Raw genomic sequence first — 24,291 nt, 5'->3', positions numbered from 1 at the left:
ATGGGTTTTTAATCAGCATACTAAGGAACAAGCTGGTTGAGAAAGATGTCTGCTTCTACTAGATGGCTATTCCTCCCATATAAATATGAAATTTATCAAATATGCTGACTGTAAAAAGATTCTTCTTATGATTCTTCTGCTGCATTCAACCCACTGTTTGTAATCTCTTGATGTTGGAATCTTTGAGCCACTGGGCAAGGCATATTTCAATAAGCTGGAAGCACTACTACATCAAGAAATGGGCTATATTTGAATGACAAAAAGAGATTTCTGGAGACTATTCAATATGGCTTGGAAGAAGGCTTTGACAGTTGAAAATATACTTGCTGGCTTTGCAAAGACTGGGATTAACCCTCTGGATCCTCAATGTCAACTACACCAATTTAAAACTGCTCAAGCCCCTACACTGCCAGTTAAACCTTCTATTCCTAGCAATATGCACCAGCTCCAACAAGAGATCAAGGGTATATGTCTCTGGCACAGCCTAAATTTGCAGAGCATTAGACAGATTATTCAAGCTAGTGAGCAGTTTGCTCTTCATAATAAACTGCTGGAACATGAGAATCAGCAGCTAAGATCAACTCTAGTGATGGAGAAGCAACACCACAAGCAAGGCAAGCCCCTAGACCTACTCAATAGAGATAATTCTAGTCAAGCACAGTTCTGGTCTCCAACAAAAGTTCTTAAGACACACAAGTGCCTGAATGAAATAGAGACTGAAAAAGCTGATAAAATTGCTCAAACACAAGAGACAAAACTTCAACAAGAGCTTCAAAAGAAGCAGGCTGCTAGGGATGTTGAAAAAAGATGGATTGAACAGGAGAATGCCCATAAAAAGACCTGAGAGCAATGAGAGGCTGAAAAAATTAAACATGCTAGGCAAAGGGAGGCACAATGTGTTGCTTGTGAGAAGAAGAAGGCTTTACAACTAGCAGAGAAGAAAAAATGGATGGTTGAATGTACTAATAAACACTGGCAGTCAGGGCTTCAAGCACTGGCTTCAAAGCACCATCAGAAGAACTCCCCTACTAAAGAGCCTCATCATGAAGAGTCTATACAACCTTCCAAAAGGAGAAGTAAGAGCTCTACAAGCATCTCTAGCAAGACATTAGGCTCCCTAGCCAAGAAATCTACTGTTGACATTCCTTTGAATTCTTTCCTATCTACCCCCCAAATCTCTCACTCTGGCTGTAATATTAGGCTGTCCACCCATTTATTTTCCTAACTATACTAATTTCTATGCTTTAAAGAATACATTTATTTAATATTTAATAGCTATTTAATAATAAAGATCTGGTTGTTGAGATATTTAATAAATTCGTTGCGTGGAGCATTTGGCGAAATTTGGCTCGTTTAGTGGTGTGGCTCGTTTAGTGGTGAACTACCTTATTAGTTAGTTAAACTAACTAGTTAGTGCCCGGGAACGTAACGCCCCTCAGATTGAGTGGAACGTTAGAATCCTGCAATATGTCATCTATGGGACGTCAAAGCCGTCATAGACTGCTTTCTTAAAGACAACAGCCCTGCCCAAATGGAACAGGCAGAAAAGAGGGTTTTGATCCTGATGGAGATGTGATTCTCATTATACCACAGGCTGGTCTGTTTCTGCATTCCATTGTTGGAACTGGGAGCTAACAATTTCTGAATAGGGGACTACGTCGAAAACCAGGTACCACACCTCACATCTCAGAGGCATTACACTGAATGGGGACTTGGGCTAAGTGTACGTATCTGACAGGCTCCCCATCAAGAAACTCACATGCAGGTTTCTTCCAAACATCTAAACCTAGCTTCTATAGTCTTCAAGCAGACGCTGCAAGGGAAGTTCCGGGAAACCACTACTCTTCAATCAACTGCTTGTGTAGAGATCCCCTTGCCTAATGATGACCCAGAAGCCCTGACCATCTTACTTGATATATGTCAGGTTCAGATGAGTAACATGCCGCGTACGGTCTCTCAAAGGATAATGGTTCAGATTTCCTGTCTTGTTGACCAGTCCTATTTCAATGAAGTTGTTTTACCATTTTCTGATGTTTGGGTCGACAGTGTGAAACCTGATAATATTGAGTGCCTCTTCCCTCAGGGACTTGTTGAATTGATGGCAATTTATTGCTGCTTCAACAGGCCTGATAAACTTAGGGAAATTACTCAAGAAGCCATAGGTATCCTGTGTACTAATCTTGAAGTTAACAACCTCCCAATTCCATCTTCTTATATTGGTAAGTCCAAACCCGTTGCAGGGCCGGACTGAGGTTGCTGTCAACTAACACTTTGAAGATGCGATAAACAAGCAGAGAGAGGGGACCATATCATCGATATCAACTCTGGTTCAAGAAAGGCTGAAGTATACAAGACCACAATTGTCATTCTACCCACGCCCGAAAGAGATATGCGATTTCAAATGCAATCACGCACAACCTGGTGCTCTTGTGAAGGTTCTTACGAGTTTGACTTTCCTTGAGACACCAACATCTTCATTCATTGGCTACTCCATCAGCCGCCTCTCACATGGTTTAAAAAAACATGAAGGTTCCGCGGTGTAGTTACAGGGCTTCACAAGGAGGACATCTCCCAGGTGTCTTTGAAAGTTTTATTAGCTCTGGCAGAGCTAGAATGGAAAATCAGTGAGAGCTCATTATTACAGTATCTACATTGATATCATCTTCTATATCAATAGATCCATCATATCATGTCATTTATTGAATGGATAGTTCAACAGTTATGAGCCCGGTAGCCCTAACTGCCCTGGATGCTGCTCCTTTCCTTTGCTAGTGATTAGCTACCGAATTGATCGTGAATTTCAGCACGTTTGTGCGCCGTAGCAACTTATATGCATTGAGGCACCCTACATATGAGGGGATGATTTTATCCCTACTTTTTCAACATCCTTTTTTTGAACAAGAGCACCTGAGATGATGATAGTCAATATGAGTATGCTTGCTGCACCTAGAGATTGGGATGAGTGGTTTTCAATTACTCATGGATTCCTGATGGAGGACTTGTATGCTTGTCATTCACTAAGCTACCTAAAGGGGAATCTCGGCTAATCTATGTGGGTCACGTGAGCGAGGTGCTAGTTGGATTACCTAACACCCCCCCATGCAATGAGCTCCAGCAGTGAGCAAGAGCCACAAAGATCCAAAGCTTCCAAATCTCTCAAATCCACAATAAAAATTAATTACAGAATTCAGATTTATTCCTTCTTTAGGCTTAGCTCTGTTTGCTGTGATATTATATTTTTGCTGACTTTACTGATAAACCTCCATATTTTCCTGTATCAACTCATCACCTCTATCACACTCATAAATTAAGTGTAGGAATCCATTGCAAGAGTCTTTATAAGCCTGTCAGCTGTTACAAATATAGACCTAGACCAACCAAGCATCAGACAACATTGGATGTTCAGGGGTATTCACATGACCCCAACACTGAATATATAAGGATCACACAATTCACATAGATTATAGGAACCCCAGCATTCAGTCTTCAAGTAAGAGAACCTCTATATTTTACACACAACTCTCTCTCATCAGTTGTGAGCATTGTATCTACTTAGCTCTTTCATACCTCTAATTCTGGGAAAATCTATATGATCTACAACTGGTTCATCTAATATTCTGAACACTCCAACATACAATTATCTAAGTCAGTACAATATCATCAAGATCCATAAGACAAATCACAACAACACCCCACATTGCAGATCTGACAGAGATAGACACCAACATAAAGAAGATGAACATTAATGAAGATGCTGGTAGCAGTGAAGCCATTATCAGTAAGACACCAGCAGATAATACAGGTAACATAGATACACTCCTTAATACATTAGACAAAACTCAAAGAGAGAAGATCTTTGAAGAAAAGAAGACACATCTGCAAAAGAATCTAGCAGATATATATGAATAAAACAAGATACACAGACTGTAGAAGCAGATAGAATACAAACAGAGAATAACAAATAATAATTTTTCTTTAGAGTTTCTTTTATGCACAAGACCAATAGAGAAGTCAGACAATTTCAATAATGTGAAGCCATTAAAAGTATCTTACTATCATGGTAAATCACTTGACAAGTACAAATTATGGTTAGCTTTAATGAGACAGCAGTTTTGCCTGAGAAAATTATTACAAAAGATACCAGATGTGGTCAGAATTGATTGAGCATTCAGCTATTTTCATAACAAACCCCAGATGCATTGACAGATGTTGAGAATAGAGAGAGAATAACTACCTACATCATGAAATAAATTCAAGATGTGGTGTAAGAACAATATTGAACTCAAGATAACTTATAGTTAAGGCACAATGCAGTATTATTATGACACTATCTATCAAGAGAACCAACCCATACTCTTATTTTTTATATACATTGCCAAACTCAAACAGAATCTGGACAGTTTACTAGATGAATTCTTTCATGTACTCTTTCTACAGATAAAGCTCAGATTAATCATTCAGACTGAACTGAATAAACTGCAACACTAATTAAAAACAGTTATAAAATTACAAGAACAAGCAATGCTTATTGAGTTCATTCTAGAAAAGAAGAAGCAAAGTCAGTAAGACAAGAATCAAAATAAGAAGAAACAGAAAATCTCAATCTCTTAAGAGAAAGATGTGTTTCAACAAGACAATAAAGAAGATTATTCACAAATAAAGAAGACATCAGTAAAACTACTTTCAAAAATGTCAGAAGAGAAATACAAATAATAAATAAATGAAGAGCTCTGTCTAAGATATGATCAGTCAGATTATAGAACAAAGTTCTGTACAAACAGCTTTAACAAGTTCCAGCAGACAAACAAAAAGAACAAGAATCAGACAAAGGCTAGGGCTGCAAAGCCCATGCAAGATCTAGATCAAATATTAGAAAGACAGGGTGTTAATCCAATAAAGAAGGCAAGCAGATGTAGTATGTGTCTGTTAGCCACACTAACTATATCATCAGATAATCTTACAGAGCAAGCTGCACTGTTGGACTCAGATATTACAGTAAACAGTATCTTCTACAAACTAGCATTCCAATTGGACTGGGATTAACCAGAGACACTTATAAGAGTTATTGAGATGTTGAATAGAGCTGAGACTGATTGATATAGTATCTACAAGACCTAACTCACTATAACAGACTCCATGGGGACCACAAAGATGGTAAAACATAAGTTCACAGTGATTGACATGATCAACATGAATATAGTTCTAAACATGCCATGGTTAGAAGATTTCAACCCAGATATAGACTGGAAGAATAAGACATAGCATTACCAACTCTCAGAGAAAACAGTAAAACTTCTGAATACAGATAGATTTCTTCAAGCAGTGCATATCAAGAACAAACTCTTTTATGTTATTTTTGCATCAGACAACAATCAAGTCCTGACAGAAGTGTCTGAGTAGTTGAGAGACTATAAAGATATTTTCTCAGAAGAAAAAGCAGCAGAGTTGCCAGAATTAATAAAGATTAGTCATCCAATTGTTCTTAAAAACAGCCACAAGCTCTCATACATGCTAATCTATAAACTATCACCCAAGCAGACAGAGATTTTACAAGAGTACATCAAGAACAAGTTATACAAGAGTTAAATACATTCATTACAAAGTCCAGCAGAGGCTTCAGTGTTGTTTGCACTCAAAACTGATAGAGAACTCAGGCTCTGTGTTAATTCTTATGATCTTAACACAATTACAGTAAAGGACTATTATCCCTTGTCATTGATAGACAAGATGTTAAGCTGGTTGGCAGAAGCACACTACTTTTTCAAGATAGATCTACATGATGCCTACCACCAGATTAGAATCAAAAAAGAAGACAAATGAAAGACCACATTTCATACAAAGTTTGGGAGTTTTGAGTATCTTGTTATGTCTTTCAGATTATCAAACACACCAGCAACCTTTCAGTTCTATATCAATAAGGCACTGGCAGGCCTGGTTGACATATGCTGTGTAGTTTATCTAGATAATATTCTTATTTTCTCAGTCTCAGAGAGAGAGCACAAGAAATATATTAGACTAGTTATGGAGCATCTAAGAGAATACCAGTTGTTTGTAAAGCTTGCTAAGTATACTTTCAAAAGATAAACAATCTCATATCTCAGATATATTATTGATAACAAAGATATTAAGATGGACCCAAAGTAGATACAGACAATTACAGAGTGGCTCTTGCCACAAAGTTTCTATAATATTCAGATATTTCTGGGTTTTGCAAACTTCTATTGAAGATTCATACAAAAGTACTCAGTTATTATAATGCTATTGACAGACCTCTTGAAGAGCAGTGAAAAGAGAAGAAAGAAAGAATCTTTTCTTCTGATACTCACTGCCAGAGAAGTATTTTATAAGTTACAGACAGTCTTCTCCAAAGAGCCTGTCATCCAGCACTATAATTCAGAATATAGAATACATCTGAAGATAAACACTTTGGAACATGCTGCAGATACAATATTGCTACAGCTGTTTAAAGATAAATAACATCCAGTTGCCTACTGGTTATTTAAGTTTGACCAGACCCAACAAGTCTATAGCACACCAGATAAGAAGATGTTGGTTATTGTTCAAGTATTTATTCATTGGCAGCAGTACTTAGAAGAAACAAAGTACTCTGTAGAGATTATTACAGATTATGCAAATCTTCATTTATTTATGAAGTCCACAAACAAGATGGCACAACAACAACACATAAGATGGATAGAGATTCTTAAAATGTATGACTTTAAGATTCTCTATCACCCTGGAAAGCATAACCCAGCCAACACATTATTACAAAGACCAGATTATATTAAACTAGAAGAAGATATTAGTCTGCCAATGTATACACTCAAACAACATTACACAGATAGTGTTTCAGAGTGGAACCTATTTGAAGAAACTTTTTTTGATGAAAGAGATATTCAAGTACATACTGCTTGTGCTGTTCAAAGCAGTGGGGTAGAGATAGTATAGGAGAGATCTGATGACATCAAGATAGTTGAGTCAGTCCAGAAAGCACCAGCCAAAAATACTGGGAAGACTTAACAAAGAAATTGCAGAAGATTCTAGATTTCCCATGTGCATGCAAACACAGTGACAAAAAACAAAAAGATCTATAATAAATTAACTGTGAGTGTATTGGATCTACTGCTAGAAGCACAGAGAGATAATTTCTCTGTACAAGCAAGATTCACTAAGACAGAATCTCAGTAGTCAGAGTGGAAAATAGATAAACAAGATCTTTTGACAAAGAGCAGCAGAATCTACATCTCTAATAATCCAGCTCTAAGACAGGAACTACTACAAGTTCATCACAACAATCTATTCACAGATTACTTTAGCATGGCAAAGATATTTGTCTTGCTCCAGCAAAAATACAATTAGTAATTAATAAGACAAGATGTCCAGACATACATACACAAATATTAAACCTGCCAACAAGAGAAGACTCCAACACACAAATCATATGGGTTGCTTGCATTATTACCAACATCCAGTGATCTCTGGTGTTCAATATTTATAAACTTTATAACAGATCTCTCTTTAAGTGAAGAGAAGAGAAACCCATACAATGCAGTTCTGGTTATTGTGGATCAATTTACAAAGCTTGTACATTTTCTTGCATGTAGAAAGAAGATTGACATGCCAGAGATGGCAAATCTTCTGTTTAGAAGAGTATTTAAAGACTTTAGATTTTCAAATAATATTGTTTCAGATTAGAGATCTGTTTTCACAAGTGAATACTGGTCAGAGCTATGTTTTCACATAAAAGTTAGATAAAAACTTAGCACAGCATTCCACCCACAAACAGACAGCTAAACAAAGACACTGAATAAGATTTTGGAGGAATATCTTCATGCTTATTGTAGCTATAGACAAGATAACTGGGAGAAGTGACTTGTGTATGCAGAATTTGCATACAACAGGTTAGAACACTCCACAATACACATGTCCCCATTTAAAGCAATGTACAGCTTTGAATCTAGAGAACCAGACAAGATTCAGAAGTCAGTTAACAACAACAATAACATACAGACAGCACCCAACAGAAGACTGAGGATGATCTCTACATTAAGAGATAATCTGATAGAATATTTGACAAAAGCAAAAGAGAATCAAGCACAGTTTTATAATCAAAGATATCAAGATAAAGTGTATGCATCTGGTGATAAAGTAATATTGTCATCAAGAAATCTACAAACAATATATTCTTGCAAGAAGTTAGATAACAAGTACTATAGATCTTTCTCAGTGATAGAGGCTATAGAAAATAACACATATCAACTGAAGCTCTCTCCAAGCTATCAGATTCATAATGTTTTCCATGTCTTATTGTTGGAACCATACCACATGAGAACAGATGAGACACCAACATGTCCTCCCACAGTACTGGTAGATAATCATCATAAGTGGAAAGTAGACAAAATCTTGGACAACAAAGCACACTATCACAAGAGACATTATCTAGTGAAGTGAAAAGAATTCTCTATTGAGAAATCAATATGGAAACCTGAGAAAAATCTCAAAAATGCACAAGAAATTCTTAAGAATTACCTAAAGAAAAGACAAAATTACAAGAAGATAAACAAATCTACATACAGAAAGAAAGATAAAAGTAACATGAAACAAACATAAAAATCACAATATATCTACAAAATCAAGAATTTAACAGCAAGAAGACATACTATAAGAGCATTCAAGATACAGTTACAACAGTGACAAACCAGTTATAGATAAGCAAGACTCAGAAGTTGCAGGTACATTTGGTATAACAACAGACAGAACTACAACAGAAGACACAGTTATAGAGAAAGACATTACAGACAAAGAAGTATAAAGAGAACAAAGTATTTCTATAACACTTCAAAAACCAGAAGAAACAACATCAGTTAGATAATTAATAGAAGATATGAGATTGGCCTAAGCAGAAGTTAGTCTGAGAATAAGTAAGATGATACAGAAGATTTACAAGACCAGTTTTCATACTGTCTTGAAGAGCTTTGGTTCCACTCATCAAACAAGTTATAAGATGATTAAGCAAGACTCAGACATTTGCAACTTCATTTTCTATCTGAGAGAGAACAGTACAAACTGGGCTTGATAAACAAGAGAACTCAGATAGATCATCTTTGGTAGATTTCATCTCAGACACAAGATCTACAGTCTTGACTATATAGCATGAGGCAGAACAACAATATTTCATGGAAGATTCTTCAATAGTAGAAGTGGTCTAGCAGCAGCAATATTTAGCAGCTTCTGAGTCAAGCTCACAAAATTCACACACAAGTATACTCATGCACTTGATATTGTACAGACAATACAGATCAGCTGTATCAAAACTATAGTATTCTTCTCAAAGTTATAAGAGCCAACAAACTAGTTCAACAGCAGATTCTGAAACCTACAGCCATGTCAGAACAACAAGAAGAACAGATAAAGACACACTTACATTATAACAGATACAGATTTAATATTCTAAACAATAAGAACAAGATTTCTTCTCAGCATCCCATAGATAAGACTTATCTTTATTCAGACAGTTCATGAACATTAAGTAAACACAGACAGAGCACAGAAGAGTATCTTCTTTATCATATACAACAGAGTCTTTTGACAATAATATTATAACAAGTTATAAAACAAACAAGAAACAACATCTGAGCCCAAACAAAGCAGAAGAAAAGAAGAAAGAAAAGAGCCAGAAACTCTCTATTTATATTCATCATAATATACTAAGATTACTAGTCCCACAACTTGTTGATAAACAACATGACAACAGACAACAGATAATATAGCAATCAGACAAGCAAACAAACAAAGAAACAAGTATATGATGAAATGCTGGACTTTCATAATAAAACAATTGCTGTTCTACAACAAAGAATGTCTACTGTAACCAGCAGTGATACACATGCAAGATATCTATATAGATAAGCAGTGAGTAATGCAGAAGCTTACACATCCAAGAACCTACAATGCTCTATTAATAATAAGGGAGCTACAACAACATACAAAAAACTACTTCAGTAACTCTATATCTCAGAGTCTGAGGCCTCTGGTGGGGGGGATAGTGTTACAAACATAGATCTAGACTAACCAAGCATCAGATGATGTTGGATGTTCAGAGGTATTCACATGACTTCAACACTAAATATATAAGAATCACATAATTTGCATGGATCATGAGAACCCCAGCATTCAGTCTCCAAGTAAGGGAATCTCTATATTTTACACACAACTCTCTCCCATCAGTTGCAGGCATTGTACCTACTTAGCTCTTTCATACCCCTAATCCTGGGAAAACCTACATGACCTACAACCAATTCATCTAACATCAGCTTTATTTGTGTTGGTTCCAATGTGCTCAATTGAGATTTTATTCTTTTGAACCCAGTCTCTTAGCATATGGTGCTGAATCTTAATATGACATACTCTTCACATTATAGCTTCAGCTTTGGCTAAGTCAATCACTTCCTTGTTGTCAACACTTAATTTTGAGCTTCTTAGCTTTGCTGAGTCTTTGCTAATCACCCCAGCATCTATCAACAGATTATTGATCCAAACTAGTTCACAAGCAGCTTTGCTAGCTGCCAAATACTCTGCTTCAGTTATTGATTTTGAGACAGATGTCTGGTGCTGTGATCTCCATGATATTGAAGCTCCATTCATGGTAATAATGTAGCCACTGGTGAATTTGTACACAGGGTCAGCTCCAGCCCAGTCAGAATTCAAACTGGCCACTAGTTTCAAGTCTTTAGAATCCATATCTCTTTTGAAGACTATTCCTTTCAATTTTGTGCCCTTGAGATAGCATAGAATCTGCTTGAACATCACCCAGCTTTCTCTATTGGGCCTGCTGTTGAATCTCACCAGATAATTGACTGCAAATGCAATATCTGGCCTTATACATGTAACTAGAAACTGTAGAGAGCCCAGGCCTTTCCTGTAATTCATAAGCATAGCCTGCTTGTCAACTCTATCTTTGAGAGTCTGATCTGATGTGAATTCAATACTTATTTCTTTCTTCATTAATATTTTGGAAGGTTTACAGTCTTCCATTCCATATTCAGTCAGTAGATTCTCAATATACTGTTTCTGGTTCACAAAAAGGTCTCCATTCAGCTGCTTTTGAATCCACATGTCTAAATAACAGTCTTGTTCTGTAATCTTCTTGATCTTGAAGCATTCCTGAAGCTTCTTGATGAGCCATTCTATCTTAACTTCATTGGGTTCTATTATACAGCAGTTGTCAACATGTAGAGTTAGATAGATTTGCTTTCTCTTGTGGTAGAGTAACCCTGCATCATATAGAGAGATCTGGAATTCTAGAGATTTCAGATAGTCAGTAGCTGCTTGATATCAAAGCCTAGCAGCTTGTTTCAACCTGTAGAGTCCCTGGCATAAGAGCTCTACTAGATTACCCTGCCTGTGCTTGAATCCAGTGGGTAGTTGAACATATACACATTTATTCTCTGGAAGAGTTCCATTTAGAAAGACTGTCATAAAGTCAAAGACTCTGACCTTCCAGTTCTTGGCTGTTGAGATAGCAAAGAAGACTCTTATTGTAGATTCACTAACAACTGCTGTATAAATCTTCTTGTAGTGAACATCTTCTTGCTATTCAAATCCATATACAACCCAACAGACTTTAAATTATACTGTGCCACCCATGTTGTTGAGCTTTCTATCAAATATCTATTTGCCAGAGAGGATCTGCATTTGGGGTTCCTTCTTAACTAGAATTCAGATGTCTTTCTCTTGTAATTTGGAGACTTCAACATCTAGAGTCTTCTTTCAATAAAGCCACTCTTCAGAGCATTTGGCTTCAGCAATAAATTTTGGTATATCCATACACATACTGAGCACTGGAAGCTCAGCTTCATTTATCTCTTCTTCCTCCATAATATTCAAGAGAATTACTTGCTCTTCATCCAGGTATGTGGGCTCTAAAGTCTCTAATTCACCATTCACAAGCTTCTTCATGATTTCTGGCTTCTTCTTTGCAAGATAAGCTAGTAGCTTGTGTTGCCAGCTATTCAATAAATCTATATAATCATACTCCTCTGAGAGTTCAACATATTTGGCTTTGGTTAGCAAATTCATAGAGATTTGATCCAATTTCTTGTTGAATATAACATCTCACAAGATCATTATACTATTTGTTTCTGGGTCTTAAAGTCTGTAGGTGTGCATGCCACAATATCCTACAAATTTGATCTTCTTGAACCTAGGTTGGAGCTTTGAGAATTTGTTCAAAATCTTTATATAGATATTACATCCCCATCTATAGACTTATCTGTAATGGGGTTGGTGATCTGTCCAGACTTCAAAGAGTGTTAACAGCTTCATGTTCTTGCATCTGTATAGAGACACTGAGATAGACAATAGATTTATTATTATAGAGACTGTGGTGAGAGCTTCACCTCATAACTCATTGGATAGTCCTGAGTCTATAAGTACATTTCTTGTTTACTTGCAAAGAAGTCATATTCCTTATTTACTTGTTTTATCTTGTTGAGATGTATATAGGCATATAATCTCCTGTTATATACTCTTGCTTCTGTAGAATTCAGCTAGTTATTAGCTCATTAATTCAGAAGCTTTATCAGACAGTATAGTGCCAATCTTTCATTCAGTAGACACTTTAATTATGTTGATCCAGTTCTTCAGAATTTCTGGGGCTTCTACCCACTTCTTCAAGAGATAGATTCATCTGTATTATGTGGCATCATTTATTATAAGTAGGAAATACTTCACTCCACTGTAGCTTGAAGAATTAAAGTCTGTGGATAGAGTACAGCCACCACCTGCAATATTAATAAAAATTTTAGCTCCAGGCTTTGTAGAGCATGTTCTAGATTTAAATAGATTGCAAGCTTGCTTAGCTTTAGCACAAGTTTTACAGAATCTTAGCTTCTTTATTTTCTTTATTCACATTACCATTCTTGGATCTCTAGCTAGAATAGCTATATTGTGGGTGTTGAGATGCCCCCAGCATTTGTGCCAATTGGCCATCATATCCTCCTTGATTTCTGGTGTCTTTGCCAGATGATTTGGTGCCAAAAGCATGTCATCTTTATTCTCTAGAGTTGCTGTTACATAGCAGAGCTCTAGAAGTTTTATAGATACTGGAAATGTGTATGCCAGTAAATTGCATATCCTAGACATTTATAGAACTAGAATGTCATTCTCATTAAGCACAGCTTCAAAGCTCTGTGTTTTATCTGCTAATTCTAGTAGAAAGACATGTTCTTCATCAATATAAAGCTGTTCCACTGTAAAGCCATCTCATATAAGCTTCTCAAAGCTTATGAGGTTAACCTGGAGATCAGGCACAATTCTAACCCCCCCAATACTCAATTCTCTGTTGTCAGTTTAGATACTGGCCATGCCAAATTCTCTGGTGACTGATTTCAAACCATTCACTATAAGCAGTTGTGTTGCATGGCTCTTTGGGTCCATTTGAACTAGATCCATACATGAGATCACATGGAATCCAGCTCCAGAGTCAAGGATTCATCTGTCTGTGGATTTGCATGCTTCTCTTATAGAAAAGACTGCTTCATGAATCAAATGAATCTTGTTCATTGTAACTATAGTTATTTTCTTGTCTTTATCTTTAGAGTCTTCCTTGGGCTTATTAGACTTTGAATTCTTGTTAGATTTGCAAAATTTAGCTAAATAGTCAGATTTATCACAAATATAGCAGTTTCAGTTCTGCAGTAAGCTCTTCTCTGAATTGGATTCAGAGTTCATATTTTTGTAAGACTTTTGGGAATCTGAGCTTGTTGCATTTGTATTTAGCTTTGTAGATCTATCTTTCTTCTGGTCTTTCTTGAGAATTCAGTAAAGAATATTCTTCAATAGATCTTTCAGATTCTTCTTCAGTAGATTTATTTCACTCTGACATACCATATCAAATCAGTTCTGTATGAACTCTCTCCATCAGAATATAATATTCATCTTCAAGATATTATATAGAGTGTGGTCCAGTTGTTTGAACCCTAATCTCTCAAATTTCTTACAGATTGCTAGAAATCTCTCTATATAATTTCTTTCTGAGCTAGTGAATTGTGGTGTCATTCTTACTAACTTTATAAGTAGGCTTTCTTACTGTATCTCAGATCTCTCTTAGAAGGCTGTTCTTACAGCTTCTCAGAGTTTGTAAGCACTAAGACTATCTGATTTCTCAAAGTACTCTCTGACTTGTGCAGATATTGTGCTGTCAATTAGATCATGTAGCTAATTATTCTGAACATTCCAGTATTGTGAAATCTTCAAGCACTCTGACTATAGTGAAGTCTCTTGTCTTTCCAGAATAATCTTCTCAACATCTACTTGGCAGACTATCTTTAGAATGGCTTTGCTTCATGCTAGATAATTGCTGGCTTCAGCCAGAGTTATAGACTTCTTCATTATCTTTATAATCTTTATGAATTAGATGATTGCTCTGCTGATTTGTATATTTGTATCTATAAGATTGCCAATATATTCTTCTAGTTTCTTATCAGAGTTTATTTCTTGGTTCTCTTCTTCTTCTTGTTGAGCTTCATGCTCTAGATTCTTCTGCATTATTGCAGATGCATTTGCAGTACTTGCTTGATCTGATAGAAGATTTACTTGCTGTGCCAGCTGTTATACTGTCTTCTGTTGTCTTTGTATTAACTCTTATTACTTTTGTATTATCTTCTGTTGATTCAGTATTATTCTGTACAATATTTGAAGTTCACTCTTCTCTCTAGACTTCTGCTCATTATTTGGCAGACTGCCTCTGAGCCTACTCAACCATCTAAGTTTAGTTTGAGATGTAGAGAGATTTGTTGAAGTCTTCCAGTCAGAAGTTCAGTACTCTGGTTCATTCATATAGTTCACCATGGCTTTGGCATTGCCAGGTGCTTGATTTGCTTGCTAGATATATTTAGCAGGCATTTCACTCACTCTCTGGTCACATGCCAGAAAGCTACAGAGTTCAACTCACTTCTCAGCTCAGTACTAGAAAGCTACAGGAGTTGCATATATAGAAGACATCTATCTTAACATACACTCTCTCTTATACTTGTAAAACCTCATTATTTATAAGAATAATTATTCAGGATATTGACCATAAGCTTCAATATTCAATTAAGCTATAAATCAATCTTATATACTTGCTCTTCAGCACAAAGGGCTATAATCTGATGAAGGACTTGTATGCTTGTCATTCACTAAGCTACCTAAAGGGGAATCTCAGCTAATCTATGTGGGTCACGTGAGCGAGGTGCTAGTTGGATTACCTAACAATTCCCTCAGGATAATCCGTATCAATATTAATCCGTAACCGGTTAATCGGAATAATAATATCCCGCCCGTCACATGAGGTGATGTCGCATCCCGAGAATATCGCGAATCACCATCACAACCATCATCAATGCACCCACAATCTCCTTTCCTTTTCACCCTCCGTCTCCCTTAAAATTTCTTGACCGTACCCTTTCATTCGCAGATGATACCTCGTCATGTCTCATTACGCCCCTAGCCACCGGCCTCCCTACCGCAATGACGATAGCAATGGCCGCATGTACGACGATCGTCCGTCTCGTTCCCGCTCGCGCTCTCGCTCGCCTTCTGCACGCGCCCGAGACCGAGACCAGAAGCACCATTCACCAGGCGGTCCACGCTCTCCTCCGCATGGTAAAAGCTAACTTTACGCACCAGATCCCCCAAGTGGACAGTCAATGTTACCCTGTGGAGCTTGTGCTGATGTCTCAATCTTGCTCTCTTAAAAAGATATGAATCGGATCGCGGCCCCACGATGGCCTGCCGCTGACAGAAGATATAACAATAACCTCGATGACGCGCTCTCAGCTGCTAGAGACCAGCGTCCCGACTATCGTGGAAGGAACCGTGAAGATTTCCGTCGCTCGCCACCTTCATGGCGCGGCCGTTCGGGCTACAGAGACCGCGATCGTGAAGGCTACCGCTCTCCGACATACCACAGTCGTAGCAGGAGCCGCAGCCGCAGCCGCAGCCGTGCCCGCAGTCACACTCGTTCCCAAAGCCGAAGCCACCGTCGGCGGCCCCCGCACTATGGTATAGAGAGCCGGGAAGTCATGATGGAGGGCTTGCCCGTTGAGATGAATGAAGAAGACGTTCGACCTCCCCTCCCTCTTTTCCAGCATTCCACTCGCGCTTTTGAGTCCAATATTCGCCCTCAAACATTCACTCGCCGCTGCTTAAATCACCGACTTCCTTTTTGTTTTTCATTACTTCCCCTGGATGTGACAATATGCTGAGATGTGCATGTCACCGGGCTTATTTCCGGTCGATGCTCTTCAAAAATAGATCTCCAATGAGCTCAGACAATACTATCATGTCGAGGATCTTGAAGATGTGCGGGTTATCAGAGATCGCCAGACAAGTGAGCTCTCCACTTCCCGCCGCCCTCCCCTACACCCAGACGCTAACGCAATCCGCACAGAGATATCGCGGCAGCTGGGCTTCCTTCGTTTTCCGTCATTAGATGCGTCTCGAGATTTTTTAGAACGCAATTACCCCGCTATCTACTTATATGGGGATAGCTCTTCGCATACTGATGGTCGTGGCGTGAAGGTTAGAATTGCTTACAGTCGAGAGAGGGAAGATCGCAATCGCGCCAGGGCTGAAGGAGAATGGACTTGTAAGATCGTAAGTCGATGCTCGACTGTTCTTCTCATTGGAGCCGTGGGCTCATTCTTTTCTAGTGCACATTAGTGAATTATGCAACCCGCCAGAGGTGCTTTCGCTGCCAAGCAGTCCGCACCGGTAAGCTACACACCGGCCTTTGATTTTTCCACTATCCCAGTCTCCCTAACTGCTGTAGATTTTACACAAGTTCCAGCTGCTGCTGCAGAACCACTTCAGCGTGTTATCAACACCGGTGATAATGATGTCTCACCGGATGGCACCCCTTCCCAGTTCCTGCTCTTTCGGGGTTTAGAGCCAAGTGTTACTGAGGAGATATTAGCCAAAGGCGTTGCTAAGCTCTACAAGCCGTCCTCCGGCTCTCAGTCTCAAGCAGCCGCTGCTGCAGCAAAGAAAGGTGCGAAGATTGCCTCGACCACCGGTGATACCAACTTGGGTGCCCGGGAAGGATCCATACGACGAATTTTGCTGGTGAGAGACAGACGAAGCAACGAAAGCTGGAGATATGGTTTCGCCGAGTTTGCAACAGTTGAGGTAAGACATTATTCGTTGCTCGAGATGAGCCGTGTTGACTTTGAGCAGGATGCCCAATCCGCCTTGACCCGCCATAACTCCTTTGAGACGTTCACTATATCCTCGAAACCGGTACTAGCAAGCTATATCCACGCTGGAGTCTTCGTCCCAGTCTTGAATCCCACCGCAAGTACGGAGCGTTTTACGTTCAGTCCTTTGGGAAACCCGTCAGTGAAGTTGGCCTACTGGGATGAGGGAGCATACGTAACCGAGTTAAAGCTCTCAACTGAAATTGTAGAGTCGAAAGAAAAGCCAAAGGACACCGGTGCAGCTAGCAAGACCACCAAGGGATCTAAGGATGGCGACAAAATGAAGAAGCGAAAAGCAGAAGTAGGGGCCGCTTCCGGCAGCAAGAAGCTGGCAATGCCTTCACATTTACAGTTCTGGAGCGATAGACATGCAGAGTTGCACGGCATCCAACGCAACAATCCCGAAGGTGAAGCCCGAGAAGGTGAGATCGGCTCCGCTAACATGGAAAACGGTAGCGGTAATACCGAGCCTTCATCCGCTTCCTCTCCACCAACACAGTCTTATGCCGACTTGAATCGCAAGTGTTGTTATCTTTGCATGAGACAGTTCAAGACTGAAGCCGAGGTCCATCGTCACGAAAGATTGAGCCAGCTCCACCGTGACAACCTCCAAAACGAAGAGTTGAAGGCGAAGGCAGTGGCGAAACTGGCAAAGAAGAGAGATGGCCAGTCAGAACAGCAGCCGGCTGCTGAATACCGTGATCGAGCGAAGGAGAGGCGTAAGGTATTCGGCTCATCCAGCAAACCGAAAGACAAGAAAATAGAAAAGGAAGTAGAGGAGGAGGAAGAGCAGTCTGCTCTTCCGACTATGTCAAAAGGAGCCTCTCTTCTCGGTAAAATGGGTTGGTCTGCCGGCAAGGGCCTTGGAGCACAAGGCACAGGAATGACAGCGCCCGTTGCTACAGAGCTCTATGTCCAAGGCGTTGGGTTAGGCGCTCAGGGCTCCAAAGTGGGAGATGCAGTGCAAGAAGCGAGCCGGAACACTCGAGGAAGATACGATGAATTTTTGGAGAAAACGAAGGACCTTGCGAGGGAGAGGTATGAGAAGATGCAGCAAGGGGAGCAGTAGGCATCCTGTATTTGTAGTCGTCAGTGCCTGGAGTGTGTAAATGTTCCCTATGGATCTATCCCGGTTGAACTCGTTAACCAGTACCAACTCGACTTTTCCCCTATTGCCGTTCAGTTGTCAACTAGTTATTTAACGTGATTGATTGGCCGTATTAGAGCTCGTGGTGTAATGGACTCGGTAACCGCCGGTCGAGCAAGAGCACGCATAGTTGATTAAAAACTGCTGCCAACTTGTTGACGTTGCCCCTGGCTAGGAGGTGAATGCATTCTCGGCTCAAAATCTCCCTGGGCCATACTCTTTACCGCACGGAGGAGTCAACTTCATGAATGCCGACACGCCTAAGAGCCCCATACTACTATATACATAGCACTTCGAGATGGAGCAATAAAAAGACTCTTGCACACAGAGATTAGCTTCGCATTTCCAAGATAGCATCACCATTTCTGCTGCTTTCTCAGCTCACTTTCTGATCAATTGCTGCTCCCATCAGATGACGCCATTCATCTAATATGATCTCATTCTAACCAGAAAGTGATTAACATACTATTTTAGAGCTTTATGTCAACAATTCAACCAAGTTAAACCGTGAGTTTGATGTCTATAAGTATCTGGACTATGTTTATTGGATCACCAAACATGGAAGAAGAGACCTATATTGAAAGCTATACAAAATTCATTTGGGCCACATGGGAAACGTGTTTGTCTCGTCGACCAATCTCTTGGGATGAGGTTTATGCAAATGCTTGAGCTTCCAATAATGGACTTGGAGGACCTCCTTACGAAGGGATATTAGATTCACACCATGCCAAGGTTGTTGTGCATATAGGGCGAGTTGATATCTGCCGAGCTTTTTGCTCATGGAATGAAAAATGCGCAGATGCATGTATGACTGTTGCCCATATACAATACGCTTAGTAGCAAGGGATATGCTTCTCCGTGGTGTTCTCGACATTTGAGAAGGCTGAGTTACAACAACCAGCGCCTACGAAGGTCCTGGATGATCGTGTCGTCTATACGGCCCGGAAAATTCCATTCATAGCACAGTTCCCGTTGTTAATAGACTTTGGGGAGAGTTGCATTATGACGGATAAGAAGCTCCTGTGGGAAGAAGTGATGGCAGATGTATACAGAGCATGAGAGACACTCCAAGCTCTATATATGAGCTGCTACAGTCTTCGATACATCTCTCTAAAGTCTTCCCCTATGACAGTCGTTCCCAAATTTAGCTTCCCAATGAAAGACTCCCAGTTTGTTTCCCAAACCCTAAAGCCAACCCAAACTTGGTTAGGCCCGTAATTACTCTAGTTCTTGAAATTTCACTACTGTAATTTTACCTAGCCTGAAAACAATGGCCTGTATAAAATGAGTATGAGCATTACAATATCGCTGGAAGTTTCTATGCAGACTAAGCAAACAATCAGGCAGATTGGAGGGTCTTCTATTTCGAAACAATCCTCTCAAGCAGGACAGTTGAGGTTTGTGAGACTGGTTCATGCAAAACTGATTCCCCGCTGTCATTTACACGGCGTGTACCAGTACAGGCCGTCTTCCACGACTTTGGTTCAAGACGATAGCGGACAGTCCTTACGCCACGAACGATTCCCAAATCCAGACCCTCTATCCATGGAACCCAAACCTACAAGATGCCCACACGCCTGGTTACTTTGGCCCTACGTCGGGAGCAGCTAGTCCTTACTCCGAATCCATCGCGGATGAGTGTTCCTCCGCCTCCCAGCAACCGCAGCCGGATCGACTTGGGCTCATCCGCCTAGCCGATTAGAAGGAAGGGACATCATACAACGAGCAACCACCGAGTTGCTTATTCAATTGAGTGGAAAGTTACGCTTAACAACCGGGTTGCGGTAAAGGACACTGAGCTGGATCTGGTTTTAGCACCAAGCTCTTACTGGCAACAGTTTTTGAAGGAAAAGCTGGACAATGTACTGCGACGAAAAATATCTCATGACCGGCGGGTTAGACTAGATGATGCTACCATTGTGGTATCAGTAAACAACCGTTCCCAGTGTGATCTAACCAAGCGGTTTGACAATGCTAATATTAACTGGGCAGCTATAGAGGAGCAGCTTCTCAAGTGGGCAGCCTTTTTCGAGTGGGGAAGAAGCTCAGACTAGGCATATCCTTTAACTATATAGAGGAAAGCTACCCCAGAAAAGCAGACAAAAGGGGAGCATCATCAGTGACACGAAGGATGCTGGCTGAGCGTGAGGCTCAGATTGATGCTGAACACACTTCTGGGCAATCTTCAGTTTGGCGGGAGATATATAGGATGATGCGTTGCCCTGGGCCACCATGCCGTCAAGAAGCTCAGTACTGCTGGCAGGATTCAGTGGGAAAAAAGCATTACAGGCTTAGGACGCACCATCTGAGGAGTCTCGTTAGGTATGTGGAGCAAGGTGGAGTCCTAGAGACTCATGATGATGTCCCAGACACGATTCGGGAACAGCTGTATGCAGAGGAGCAGCAGTCAGTTGAAAGACAGCAACTAAACTACCTGTGATGGGATCAACATGCCCTCCAATCAATATCAATGTCCTCCCAACACAGCCTCACCCATCTATGGTGACATCACCCGTCGGAACTCCCGAAACGTTTCCATCTTCAAGTGCCACCCAGACCGAACACATCAATATCCCTGGGCTCTTGGATGTAGCAGTGGAGGAATATAGCTCTTGATATCAGGAAAGCGTGCGATGTGGCGTTAGCAAATGGTCTTGACCTCAAGCAGATCTATCAAGACCAAGATCCAGACTTCTTTGTCAATCATGGTGTGAGACTTGGTGTTGCGCGCCGCTTTGTCTCCGATATAAGCGAACGGGTCAAACAATATGAATGTACTTAAAGTGCTTGGTTGCTGCAAAATCAGGTTCCATTTAAATGGTCTTTGATTTCAGCCACATGGGCCAAGCCACTACTGATTTTGGTTATAAAGAACAATTGATTACTCCGTACTCCGTACTCCGTACTGTATCTGTTATCCACGCACGACCAGGACTAGTGCAATATAAAAACTTAATTCCCCTGCGTCAACTGCTCGCATCACCCAGCCACCACCTTGATAGCTGAATTAAGAGTTCGTGATTCTGCTGTTCCAAGTCGTAAAGTTTGGTGGAATGAACCATGAGCTGTTTGCCATTGAAATATGCCTCAAGGATTCGGACATGGTGCATTCCTACCACAGAAAACAACAAAACCTGAAAAAACAGATGTTGGTATTTCATTTCTTCTTTGCTGGATGTTCGTGGGAGAGGACGCTTACAGGAGCAATGATATGCGATCGGAGCGACCTCGTGTTTAGCCTCCCACACATGACATCAATAATAGCGAGCAGCTCTCCCCGAAAGAGTTCATGCTCGTTTCCAATTATGCCGCTGTACATCAGGACTTTCATATGGGGAACTTTCGCTTGTGGCATATTCCAGGCTGCGTGCACCTGCCACCGGGGGTTCTTGGATATATCCATCAACTGTCCGAAATTGAAGTTTCCGAAACTATAAGCAGTAGAAGCAGAGCGGTGAGTAGCTATATCATCTAAGAACAAAGAACAAGGAAAACGAACTCGACATAGGATGAGCCAGGGGGGTAGAGATCCTCGTCTGGCAAGATGCAGTTCTGAAAATATTGATAGAGATATCAACACAGAGCTTTCGCATTTCGAAAAGGTGACTCATCGAACTCGGGGTAATAATAGGCAAGCGTGTCGATTTCTGGGGCCCGGATTGGAGCCTTGTAAGGTTTAAAGAAGAGCGACTTTTGCTCTTCTCCTAGTGACATTGACAGTTGCTGTATTCGCAAATTGTTCAGGTCGCGCCTCGAGAGAAAAGGACCCTCTAATTGCTCGAGGGATCTTGCGATAGCTCGCAGGGCCGTGCGACGCGAATCCCGCTCTCGGAGCTTACTAGCAGCATCCATAGTGTTTGATGAGAGAAGGTTGATATGAAGCGACATGAAGCGACGTGCGGTGCCATGAGGCGACATGTGGAGGTAGCGTGAGTCGTTGCGGGGCAACAAGACGGACCGAACCGTTGGGTAAGGCAGCTTGTGATTGGTTACTCCCGCCCAACCCCACAAGCATTGCCGCTGAACCTTAAGAGGGCTGGTGAACGCAATCAGTTTGACTGGAAGCGGTTCAACTTAGATAAGTGGGGAACCAAAGCGAATGAACTTCTTGCCAACTATTCGTCGTGGAAAGCTTATTGCGATGGCCTCGCTGCGGGCACCGTTTTTGAATCGACATTTGCCTTGGCTCATCATTTCCAACTTCAGGCCGCGAATACTTCAGATGCAACGTTGGCTCCTAATGTTGTCATTACTCCAATTGCATTTCGCACTCGCAACAAGACGGACCTCCAAAGGCGGCTGCATCAGATGCATCTTCAGACGCCTACAAAGTCCACCGGACTTTTACCTGACGACTCTGAGTCAGAAGAGCTTGATGATACTTAAAGTCCTCCTATGTCAAAAAGTCCTAGCCCCGAGGAAATTCGAAATCTGGTGAATCACCAGACAAAGGACGAGCAGATTGTGAATACCGCACTTGTTAACTTCTTGAGTGCACTTACACTTCGTTCTGGATTACCCAATCACTGGACCTTACATCGAAAGTCGTTTAAGGCCTATTTCACACATGCATCGTTCGAAGCTCGTACCGATGGATACCTCGAAGACACAAAACCCGACGGAAAGATCCGGGCACTTATTGAAGTAAAGGCAGTTGCTAGGGAGAGAAAAAGAAAAGCAATTTGCATGCAAGAAGCAGCTCAAATGGTAGCATGGATTCGAAGCCACCCAGATCGAGGTGGATGTTTGAATCTTCCTGGACGGTAGGTCTTTGGCGATTACTCCTAGTTGATACCCATGTGGCTAAGAGGGATAGGCGCGTGCATGTATCCCAAGACCGTCACGAAATATATATCACTATTGCCGAATACAACGGTGACTATATAGACTATTTGGAGAAAGACACTTCATCCGACGTGTACCTGACGATGCATGAATTGGTCCATGGGATACAAGTGAGCTGAAGGACATGAGAAATGTTGCTGTGATATTAGTTGCCATTGTTTTACGCGCTGTCTCCGACAGTGAAGCTGAGGAACATAGTTCGAAATAGATTGCAAAGTGTTAGGTGCCTTATAGACATGCCTAATATATCTCTCAACTGTTAAACCTGCATTGCGGAAGTGACCTTTCGCACTTCGCTCTCTTGCGCACACAACATCAACACACCAGTCAAGAAATATATCAAAACCCTGTTCGGTGTTCTGCTCATACTTCCCCCAATTCCGCCTAATAAAGGCCTTCAGCTCAGCAAAGAACTCTTCAATTGGATTGAGGTCTGATGAGTATGGTGGCAAATAGACCAACTTGACACCCGCATCCATGCACATTCGCCGAATTTTCTCAGAGTGATGGAAGGATGCATTGTCCGTGACAATAACAGATTTAGGCTCAGGCCACTTCCCACAATTCTGGAGAAGCTCCTCAATAAAATCCTCAAAGACAACAGCATCTGTTGAGCCTCAAAAAACACAGGAAAGGATAATACTGTCTTGGGCATATGCGGGCAGTATCTGATAATGCTGATCACAATGAAATTGAGACACTTGAACAGATGCTACACCCAGCGATGACCAGCCAGTCTGTCTGAACCCTATCTGTTTATCACACCCAGACTCATCCACAAAAACCAGATGGTACAATCAGAAATCAGAAATGTTATGAAGCTAGGAATCTTGTAAATCTGCATTGCATTCTCTTGCCCTCTGTTGAGCTGTCTTTTTAGACCACCCACTAAAGGCAAGAGCCCTCCTGATGCTGGAGGTTGTCGCTCGTACATGGAATTCATCCCATAGAAAGACGACCATCTCATCTAAGTATAAACCTGGTTTTTCAAGCAGATGGTCGCAAAGGGCTTCTAGCATAGGAGGTGTGATGCTTCGTCGCCGGCCGACGCGAACCTGTGGA

At 40.8% G+C, this 24,291-nt stretch overlaps 6 protein-coding genes across 6 annotated transcripts; 5 read left to right on the top strand and 1 right to left on the bottom strand.

The window, feature by feature from the left end:
* Positions 1-15,727: 15,727 nt before the first annotated feature.
* On the top strand, positions 15,728-18,415 carry D8B26_006988 (uncharacterized protein). Its single transcript, XM_066125360.1, has 6 exons — positions 15,728-16,103; positions 16,297-16,372; positions 16,433-16,638; positions 16,695-16,755; positions 16,814-17,169; positions 17,218-18,415. Exons 1-6 carry the CDS (start codon positions 15,744-15,746, stop codon positions 18,304-18,306), a joined length of 2,148 nt encoding a protein of 715 aa, XP_065981442.1. The 5' UTR covers positions 15,728-15,743; the 3' UTR covers positions 18,307-18,415.
* A 1,253-nt stretch (positions 18,416-19,668) lies between these two features.
* Positions 19,669-20,086, top strand: D8B26_006987 (uncharacterized protein; the record flags this gene model as incomplete). The annotated part of the gene is made up of 2 exons (XM_066125359.1): positions 19,669-19,781; positions 19,843-20,086. 2 exons carry the CDS (start codon positions 19,669-19,671, stop codon positions 20,084-20,086), a joined length of 357 nt encoding a protein of 118 aa, XP_065981441.1.
* A 2-nt stretch (positions 20,087-20,088) lies between these two features.
* On the top strand, positions 20,089-20,899 carry D8B26_006986 (uncharacterized protein). The gene is made up of 2 exons (XM_066125358.1): positions 20,089-20,306; positions 20,377-20,899. Exons 1-2 carry the CDS (start codon positions 20,290-20,292, stop codon positions 20,822-20,824), a joined length of 465 nt encoding a protein of 154 aa, XP_065981440.1. The 5' UTR covers positions 20,089-20,289; the 3' UTR covers positions 20,825-20,899.
* Positions 20,900-21,268: 369 nt separating this feature from the next.
* D8B26_006985 (uncharacterized protein) lies at positions 21,269-22,098 on the bottom strand (the record flags this gene model as incomplete). Its single annotated transcript, XM_066125357.1, has 3 exons — positions 21,269-21,518; positions 21,584-21,815; positions 22,001-22,098. The coding sequence occupies 3 exons, from the start codon at positions 22,096-22,098 to the stop codon at positions 21,351-21,353; spliced, it is 498 nt and encodes a 165-aa protein (XP_065981439.1). The 3' UTR covers positions 21,269-21,350.
* Positions 22,099-22,300: 202 nt separating this feature from the next.
* D8B26_006984 (uncharacterized protein) lies at positions 22,301-22,770 on the top strand (the record flags this gene model as incomplete). Its single annotated transcript, XM_066125356.1, has 2 exons — positions 22,301-22,308; positions 22,359-22,770. The coding sequence occupies 2 exons, from the start codon at positions 22,301-22,303 to the stop codon at positions 22,768-22,770; spliced, it is 420 nt and encodes a 139-aa protein (XP_065981438.1).
* Positions 22,771-22,779: 9 nt separating this feature from the next.
* Positions 22,780-23,348, top strand: D8B26_006983 (uncharacterized protein; the record flags this gene model as incomplete). The annotated part of the gene is made up of 2 exons (XM_066125355.1): positions 22,780-23,147; positions 23,201-23,348. 2 exons carry the CDS (start codon positions 22,780-22,782, stop codon positions 23,346-23,348), a joined length of 516 nt encoding a protein of 171 aa, XP_065981437.1.
* Positions 23,349-24,291: the final 943 nt, after the last annotated feature.

This window comes from Coccidioides posadasii, chromosome 3 (genome assembly GCF_018416015.2).
Source record: "Coccidioides posadasii str. Silveira chromosome 3, complete sequence".
NCBI classification, from domain to species: Eukaryota; Fungi; Ascomycota; class Eurotiomycetes; order Onygenales; family Onygenaceae; genus Coccidioides; species Coccidioides posadasii.
This window is presented reverse-complemented; position numbering and strand designations above follow the sequence as displayed.

What these genes read in the sequence shown, in the direction of transcription:
- D8B26_006988 (XM_066125360.1), top strand. Translation starts at nt 15,744, where the DNA reads ATGAATCGGATCGCGGCCCCACGATGGCCTGCCGCTGACAGAAGATAT. An exon ending in GAGAATGGACTTGTAAGATC is followed by an intron (nt 16,639 to 16,694) that starts GTAAGTCGATGC and finishes ATTCTTTTCTAG; the next exon opens with TGCACATTAGTGAATTATGC. An exon ending in CTGCCAAGCAGTCCGCACCG is followed by an intron (nt 16,756 to 16,813) that starts GTAAGCTACACA and finishes TAACTGCTGTAG; the next exon opens with ATTTTACACAAGTTCCAGCT.